The sequence below is a fragment of the Corylus avellana genome, chromosome 2 (assembly GCF_965113065.1).
Source record: "Corylus avellana chromosome 2, dhCorAvel1.hap1.2, whole genome shotgun sequence".
In the NCBI taxonomy this organism is placed as follows: Eukaryota; Viridiplantae; Streptophyta; class Magnoliopsida; order Fagales; family Betulaceae; genus Corylus; species Corylus avellana.
Genome location: NC_142491.1, coordinates 5,981,717 through 5,991,052, shown reverse-complemented (window position 1 = coordinate 5,991,052; position 9,336 = coordinate 5,981,717). Strand labels below are relative to the sequence as shown.

The 9,336-nt window shown below is 36.9% G+C and overlaps 1 protein-coding gene across 1 annotated transcript; it reads left to right on the top strand.

Annotated features, from left to right (window-relative positions):
* The first annotated feature begins 445 nt into the window (after window positions 1–445).
* On the top strand, window positions 446–4,578 carry LOC132168126 (cytokinin dehydrogenase 6-like). The gene is made up of 5 exons (XM_059579214.2): window positions 446–2,077; window positions 2,284–2,411; window positions 2,510–2,770; window positions 2,894–3,156; window positions 3,242–4,578. Exons 1-5 carry the CDS (start codon window positions 1,459–1,461, stop codon window positions 3,561–3,563), a joined length of 1,593 nt encoding a protein of 530 aa, XP_059435197.1. The 5' UTR covers window positions 446–1,458; the 3' UTR covers window positions 3,564–4,578.
* The last annotated feature ends 4,758 nt before the right edge of the window (window positions 4,579–9,336 follow it).

The window sequence follows — 9,336 nt, the reverse complement described above, 5'->3', positions numbered from 1 at the left end:
GCTGGATTTTCTATTGGCTGTGCATGACACCTCTCCACTTGTAAGATGTTGTCCGCGACATATATTTTTCTAACAGAAAATGTTCCTCAAAATGATGCATGTAGATTCATTGTCATCAGATCCATTTTTTTCAATCATGAATGCTGATGCCAAAAGCTAGCAGAGAAGATTTTGTGCAGAAAAGATAATGTGCTAAGCGATTCTATCTTGAGGACCACAAGTAAAAACTATTACAGGATTTTGTGCAGAAAAGATAATGTGCTAAGCGATTCTATCTTGAGGACCACAAGTAAAAACTATTACAGGACACAGTTTACTTTCAAGAACAGAACAAGTATACAAGAATTTTTGATGCCAAAGAAACAGGAGGTGACAGATTAATTTGCCCTCAAAAGGGGAAAGGGGGGAGATGCTGCTTACTCATGGAGTTGCAGATTTTCTATTGGTGGCTCAAACAAGTTGCAGCAGAAAGTGGAAAAGTGATAACTGCACTAGAGTAAATTAATTGCACACAAAAACATTTAAACAAGAGAATCTGACATAAGTGAACAAAAACATTAATTTCACATAAAAACATATAAACAAGAGAATCCTTGAAACTTGTCCGATTGATGGGAACCAAGGCATCAAAGTAATAGCAGAAGAGATAAGCAAAAGAGAAATCTTTCAGTGTTTCCTCCCTGCTGTTATCCCCATGTTCACTCTTCTAAAAAGGGTCCCAACATAACCAATCATCGTCCTTCCCCCCACAAAGCACACATCATCCATTTGAATTTCACGTGTTACATGGACCCTTGATACCCCACTGGTCCATCTCTCTTCCTGAGAAATGAATCAAGGCAGGCCCGCTAGTCTCTCTCATTCGATCTGAATGAAGATTCAGAGTGTCAACATTCCGACAACAATGGATTCAGAAAGAAGACAATCATCATTCATGCGAGTAAGACACGGGTATGGGCACACAGGTCATCAGAAGCAGAAAAATACGCCTTCTGGCAGAGAGGCTACTTTTTTCTAAATAAGGGAAAACTATCCTTAACTTGGCTAATGAAAAAAAATACACGAGACATGTTTGTCTTTGATGGAAAAGGTGCGTTTGTGGTTGCAACTGTTAGAAAAAGTGCAAAGATCTGTGCAATCTTCTTTCTTGTAACTTTTTCTCTCCAACTTGGCATATGTGTGATGGCTTCTCTTATAAACAAAAGGGCTTAAAAAGGAGAACTAAAAGAAAATCCTAAAACTATTCCACCCAAGTAGGCAGTCTTCATACGGATTCTCGCAGCCGAAGATACGTTGACTTAGCCAACCAAACCTTCCCCTTTAAATTCTCTCCCCAACCCTTCATTTCCTTGGCTCTTCCAGGCCTCTCCTTTTTCTTTAGCTCACAAAGAAACAAAGTTATAGGATTAAACTTCTTTCACCTTTGCTTCCCCCATCTCTTCTGACCAAAAAAAAAATATGGGATACCCACCAGCTAGCTTCCTCAGACGAAACAACATTCTTCTCATAAGAGGCTTCATGATCTTGTTCTTAAGCTGTGTAACTATCAGAATAAACCTTTCTTTTTCCAGCATCCCTTCTACATTAAGAGCAATTCCCCTTGATGGGCATTTCAACTTTGACGAAGTTCACCTTGCAGCCAGAGATTTTGGCAACAGGTACCAGTTCCTCCCAGCAGCAGTACTGCATCCAAAGTCAGTTTCTGATATAGCCACAACCATAAAGCATATTTGGCAGATGGGTCCTCATTCAGGGCTCACAGTTGCAGCGAGAGGCCATGGCCACTCACTCCAGGGCCAATCACAAGCACATCAAGGAATTGTGATTAACATGGAATCGCTCCATGGCCCAGATATGCAGGTTTCCGCTGGAAATTCTCCATATGTGGATGTCTCTGGTGGTGAGCTGTGGATAAATATCCTGCATGAAAGCCTGAAATACGGGTTAGCACCAAAATCATGGACAGACTACCTACATCTAACTGTTGGTGGTACGCTATCTAATGCAGGGATCAGTGGTCAGGCATTTCGCCATGGCCCCCAGATCAGTAATGTCCACCTGCTGGAGGTTGTAACAGGTTCGTGAAAAATAAAAAAAAACAGGCATACATATATATAAGATACAGAAATTGTGGGTGGCCAGGTTACTTCATTAGGTGGTCTTCACTTGACCTGAGTTTCATGGAGAAACTTAGCTATTAGTCATGAATTAATTTTCAAGATTAATGTTTATCATTTGCATACAATGGATACTTACTGAAAGGTGGAGCCAAAATGTGTGCAGGAAAAGGGGAGGTTGTAACTTGTTCGGAGAAGCAGAACAGCGACCTCTTTCACAGTGTTCTTGGAGGACTTGGCCAGTTCGGCATTATAACCCGAGCAAGAATATTGCTGGAACCAGCACCTGATATGGTAAAAATAAAATCATTTAGGCTAATCAATTTCAAAAGTAATGCAGTGTATTGTAACGACTCCCAATTGTTTGTGACACAATTCTCCATTTTGAACAGGTAAAATGGATTAGAGTGCTATACTCAGATTTCACGACATTTGCAATCGACCAAGAACATCTTATATCTGTAGAAAAGACGTTTGATTATGTTGAAGGATTTGTGATAATAAACAGGACCGGTCTGCTGAATAACTGGAGATCATCATTTAATCCGCAAGACCCAGTTCAAGCCAGGCAGTTCAAGTCAGATGGAAAGACTCTCTTCTGCCTAGAGTTGGCCAAATACTTCCACCTAGACGAGACCGAAGTAGCAAATCAGGTAGGCATGCAATGGCCCACCATCAGGGTAGATTTCCTAAAGTAACAGAATAAATGAACTATTAAATTATCAACAAATTTATATAAATCATTGGCGCTCACATATGTTTGTTTAATTATGCAGGAAATTGAGAACTTATTGTCTCAATTAAGCTATATTAAATCAACACTTTTCCAATCAGAAGTTACGTATGTAGAGTTCCTGGACAGGGTGCACGTGTCAGAGGTGAAATTACGGTCAAAAGGCTTGTGGGAAGTTCCACATCCATGGCTCAATCTTTTCATACCTAAAAGCAAAATACACAATTTTGCAGATGAGGTCTTTGGCAATATCCTTACAGAAACAAGCAATGGCCCTATCCTCATCTATCCAGTGAACAAATCAAAGTAACAGTTTCACAATACAAATCATTATCTAAAAAGATTCTCATAGCTTTTGCTAAGTGGTTGAATTATTTAATTCTGATTTCAGGTGGGATAACAGAACTTCTACTGTCATTCCAGAGGAAGATATTTTCTACCTAGTCGCATTCCTTACCTCTGCAGTGCCCTCTTCAACAGGAACTGATGGATTAGAACACATATTAACTCAGAACAAAAGAATTCTAGAATACTGTGAAACTGCCCATCTTGGGATGAAGCAATATCTGCCCCAATACAGTACACAGGAAGAGTGGCGGGCCCACTTTGGCCCAAAGTGGGAAGTTTTTGTACAGAGAAAATCTGCTTATGACCCATTGGCAGTACTTGCTCCTGGCCAAAGAATATTTCAAAAGGCAATAATGTTCTCATGACAGCAGCCGCAAAATATAACTTTTCTTTTTTAAAAGAAGAGGCCCTTACAGCATGTGGGAAAAAATGCCTCAGCCATAAAAATTGGTAAATATCATATTCGTACGACTTTTCATGTAAGATGAGTGTAACATGGAGGCTGCAGGGGCTGGTAGAAATTTCTTCAACAATCAGCTATTGATATGAATTATAGCTGCCACTGTGAAAGAAACTGGACATCACCAGCCCTATTAAAGGGTGTATATATCGAATTTGTAAAGACCAACTACTTCCTCCGATAATCAGTCTCAAAGACAAGATTTAATATTGTTTTACTGCAAAGAAATGTAACATACTCAAAACAAATGAAGGGCTAGTTCACGCAACACCAACATAAATTCAAGAGCGCGCAAAGTTAAAAACGGGCATATCCAAATGCCAAGAAGAAATTTATCCACTTGTTGCAACTTGCAAAATTTATTGTGGTTAGTCTAAATGCGCATATACCTATATGAAATAATTCAGTCATATTTTAACTAATTAGTATTTTCGCATCAACTTTTAGTTAACCTTAACCAGCATCATATTTACCATAGTGTGGCAAAAAAATCAATGGCAACTACAACAGTGATCATTCAGATTTTAAGCTAACAGATGCCTCCAACATTAACTTCCCCCAAAGTGATTACACACAACATGAAATAACATTAAATCAGTCCGCTCTTAATCAACCTTCCTTCTGTTTTATTATGTACAGAATTTTAATCACAATAATCAAAAGGACACTGATTGTGTACTTGGGTTGATTCCTGTAGGCGCTTTATAATGAATTTATCTATCAAAGTAAAAATCCTGTCAAAAAGACACATTTAATTTCTTATATTGGTGCTGTCAGACCCAAGTAATTCTGCATACTGTTTATCTTTATGAGGTGCAAGGTAAGGCAAAAATTCAATTTCAAGCAGGAATCTTAAAATATGCATTAGAGAAAGTAAATAGATTATCAAAATATATAACATAACCTTCTGGAGGGAAATGACAACAAATAAAAGAGCTTGTACTTATTAGTAAAAAAAAAAAAAAAAAGGAACGAAGAAGATATTGTGAACCTTAAACATTTGGATGAATCAAGTATAAGAACAGATTTAAAGATTAAAAATAAAATAAAAAAATTGTAAAAACTATATTCAAGACAGTGAATATTTATAATTAATGAAATTCATCTAGCTAAGAAGGAACTGAAGCAACTTCATTTTCCTTTTCACTCTCTTTTTTATTTATTCCATTCAGTCATTTGTAAAACTTGCAAATAAAGCAGTCAAAAGGGATAACCTAACAAAGATCTCATACTGAAACCGATTAATTTGATCTTTAGTCTCTCAGAATGTGTAGGTCTGTGTTTCTCTGGCCTTGCTAATAAATATTCTCCACGTTTTTCTTATCCTTGCCTTCTTAAGTAACTATCATCAGTGGAATGAATTCTTTTCACTAAATTCACATTCGGGAAAAAGAAAAAGATCTATCTCGAAAAGTGAACTCAAAAAGGAGTAATATTTCACTGTTGAAGAGAAAAGTGTTAAATTGTTCAAACAGTGCATGATAATGTTCAGTCACTGTGCTGTACCATTAAGTGTAAAGCTAGTGACACACATGGCTACCTTCAGAATTCCAGAATGCACTGGTTTGGGATTCTGGACTCTGCTGCTGAAACCACTCAAACTACCAGTGACACTTGAAAACTATAGTTATGACGTCATAAAGTAAGGCCCCAGTTTTCCACTGAACACTGAAAGCCTAGGCTTGGGAATATTCACAAGAAAAGGAGCCTACCTTATATAGGGTATGACAGTTGCTAAAGAAGAAGCATCTAAGTGGGTGTGAACGTAATTCAGTGGCAAAATCAAAGAAACATTGAAATTATTCAAGATGCTGATATGTTCTTCTATGATATAAGTAATCTTTATGTAAGCAAATTGGACTAGGAGTAGCAAGTTCTCATCCTATGGGAAGTACTCATCCATCAACATGAAGACTGAATTTGCAACATTTTTGTCCATAAATACCAGAAGCTAAAAATAACCAAGACCTACACGTACCTTAGAAAGTATGCAGTTTCTTGCATAAAGACATTGCTAATTTTCTGATGTTGCTTCTCTGGTGACAATTGCATGGGCTGTTGGAAAATCAGACACTAACAGAAAGGTCCATTTTCTTCAATTGTCAAAAGCACCTCAACTCAAACATTTAATCAGTGCCAGATTGACTAAATGGTACTCATAGCTATGGAAACAATTATTGATGATGAAAACAAAGCAAGTCTAACTCTCACAACTTCCCTCAGAACCCAACAATGGGCCAAAGAGCAAATATTCCCTCACTAAGTACACATCACAATCCAGAGGTCAATGGAATATGAATGACTAGTTTGCTGAACATACCATGTTCAAGTTGCCAATACAGAGAATTGAATTTAGTCCAGATTCCTATAATAATTGGATGGTGCCTCAACTGCACATTTTAATTTAAATCTATGAATATGCATATAGTCTGACTGATATTGTGATAGGAAACCCACAGAATGGCAATAAAATCCCACTGTATCAAGAAAAAAAATAACATCATATTAAACCACAGCCTTAAGATCCAAGCATCCTAGTGAAACTGAATTATTATTTGCACTTCTCTTTAAAAAAGGAATACATGGGTGAAAAATTCAAATAGTATTGTGAACAAGAATTAGAGCAAGATTTACCATTACACCAGTAATGTTCTAAGCAGATTATCAGAACAGCCGCCACACCCTCAAAACTCATACTCCTGCGGGTACATACTCTTTTTAGATAAAAAGAAATCCTCAGAAGAGTTGAAGTATCTGGGAAGTTTGAATTGAATTAAAGATTGAATTACTTATTAAAAAAAAAAAAGTATCTAGGTAGTTTCTTACAGTCCACTGCCTTTCCTAGCCCTCTTTAAGGTCAGCTTATGAAATTCTTTTAAAGTGTTTGTTTATAATTTTTTTTCCCAAATTCCACCTTTTTTTTTTTTTTTTTTTTTTTTTTTTGCAAAAGGATAGTCAAACTCAAACGGTTTCAACCAGAATCGTCCCTCTAATTGTCAAAATATAATTTATGACTCACTCCTGGCTTGCCAAAGATTTCCCATCAACAATTTGGCTCCAACAGCAAACATATCCAGCTGGCAACCATGAGGCCATACTTTCTTTCTAAGGCTCCAAATGTTTTTGGGGAAAGGAAAAGGATTTACTGTGGCATAGTACTTATCTATAGCTTCAAGTAATTAATAAGGTTTCAGGAGCTTAAAACGTAGTTGTAGTGATAGAACTATCTATAGAACAAAATAAAAATAATAACAATGAAAACTACAATAACAGGAACATTGCCACCACAGAAAACATTTCTGCCAACAGACCCTTTTCCCTCATACAGTGATGGCTTTTCATACAGTAGCATTCATTGAAAGCTGAAAACAAATATTAGAACACAATCAAAAGGCAATCCCAAGGGATTTCCTATCTATTTTCAATGGATCAAACAAAAGCCAAACATCTTTTTTATTTATATGTTCTGGGGCTGGCAAAATTCCTTCCGGCTGCCATCTTCCAAAGTTTGACCTGAAAGCTTTTGACATACTTGGGACATAAGAAACAAATATCGAACAGAAAATATTGCAAGGATTAACAAAGAGAGTAACATCAAAAGAAAAGTTTTAACATGAGAATGATGTTTCATACAAATAAATCAATAGATGATAGTGATTTCATGTATGTTTTCTTAGATTGCCTGTAAAACATCAATGATTGAGGCTATGTAAGCACATTTTCTTAAAATGAGGAATACCTCTTAGGCACTAAGTTTTGCAGTGCTCTTGTTGCGGGGGAAATGAAGAAAGTATAGTGAATGTGAGAACTTCTCTATAACAAATCAAGAATTACAAAGAAATTCTTGAGAGAAAAATAACATACGTAATTAGAGAGTATCAAAACCTATTGATGTTATAGTGGACATAAAGGGGATTGCCATGTTTCTCCACAATCAGCAAAATGAATACCATTATAGAAGAGAGCAATAGATGCTATGAACGTTTTTTTTCTTTTTCAAATGTTTGCAAGCCCTTCAGCATGATAGGGAGCATCAAATGAAGAAAACTGGTCATGCCCTTCCTAATAAGTTTTTACCATGCCAACCGACATAAACAAGTGAAAGACTTAAGACCACCACAACCCCAAGACAAGGCCCAGGGTGTCAGGACACATACATGATTAGAACAGTTGCAGAGAAAAAGAAATAGGGAAATAGAGATGCCTGGTTGCAGATGGAATTAGTAACACAGTTTCTCACCGTTAGCTAAACTGCACACTTTTGTACCGTGGAAGTAAGGGGAAAAAAAGTGTCTGCCATATAATTGAGTTTTAAGATGCTCTAGGCCAATACCATATTCTGCCATTTCATAAACAATATAATTAGATCTGAATTCTATACTTGTCTGCAAGTCCACTCCAAATGGGGTTTTACTTTATAGAAACATTCAGAATATGCCTCATTAACAGTAAAGATTTTATAACAGGAGAATGTAAAATACAGCAAATTGGAGGAGCAATTATTGTGATGATGTGCAAGTATCCCAAATTACACGCAAACAAAAGAACCAACTTGAAGTTGCTAGAGCACTATATGCTAGACTGAAAAACACTCCATTCAAGTTCAAAGTAACCTAATTTTCCTAGATTTTGTTGATCTAACTTGTGAACAAATTGTTGTTTTCTATGCCAATGAGCTCTAGTTCAAATGCCACCTCCTCTCCCTGTAAAAAGAAGGTGGAGAGTGTGGTTGTGGGTTCAGAACCCAATGGATGTGTATGTAACTTACCAGAAACTAAGAAGTTAAACAAATTGACGTTTCTTTTTTATATTCAAGGATCAATCAGATGCTGGGACATGGCATTGTTGCAACTATGATTAGATATGACTTTGGTTATTCAGCACTAGCATCTATCCCACATTGAGCAAATCACTTATAAATAAAATAAACTGAAAGAGAATCATGCTGTGATTCTAACTTACCTAATCTGGAAACTGTCAACTTTAGAATGGATTCATAATGTGCATTCATATAGTGTTTAAAAATGCACTACTCTGGGTGTGAAACGGCATATGACAAAGTGCAAAAGACTCCAAGGGGAAATAAAAAAGGTAGGAAAATTTAGCTCATGTATGTGTTAGTAATGGTTCAAGCATTGTTGGAGAATTATCAAAATCGCTCTCCGTGTATAGTATCACTGCACCTAAGCCAATTCAGCACTTCACCACATGGTTGACAGCCAGCTAGGTGGACTGTAAGCACAATGCACTGGCCTTTTCATCCCATTGAGAACCAAAATGAGTCATTGCACCCAAGAAACCCTACCACTTCCAAGAGAGTATAATATACCATATCATCATTTTCCTTCATTGCTTTCTTGGACCAACAAACCATATCTTATCATCCAAAATTGCTTCTCCACACACACCATGGCAGAATACCACTTGACCTCTGAATTTAGGGAAAAACACATTGTTCCCCAGTTCTGCTTTTCTTTAATTTCTTCCACAGAGAGACTTCTTCCAAAACTCTTCCCCCAGCCCAAACCATTTAGAAGGAAATAAGTGAAAGCCCAAATACCATTTTCCAAGATGATCCATCAATATTTCCCAAGCATCCTAACTATCCACCTAATAGCTCTCACCCGGCATTGAATCAAAGAAATGACATCAACCCATTTCAATTCCAAGAAAATCAA

Coding starts and splice junctions, on each gene's coding strand:
- LOC132168126 (XM_059579214.2), top strand. CDS start 1,459: ATGGGATACCCACCAGCTAGCTTCCTCAGACGAAACAACATTCTTCTC. Junction 2,078..2,283: donor CCTGCTGGAGGTTGTAACAG/GTTCGTGAAAAA, acceptor AAATGTGTGCAG/GAAAAGGGGAGGTTGTAACT. Junction 2,412..2,509: donor TGGAACCAGCACCTGATATG/GTAAAAATAAAA, acceptor CATTTTGAACAG/GTAAAATGGATTAGAGTGCT.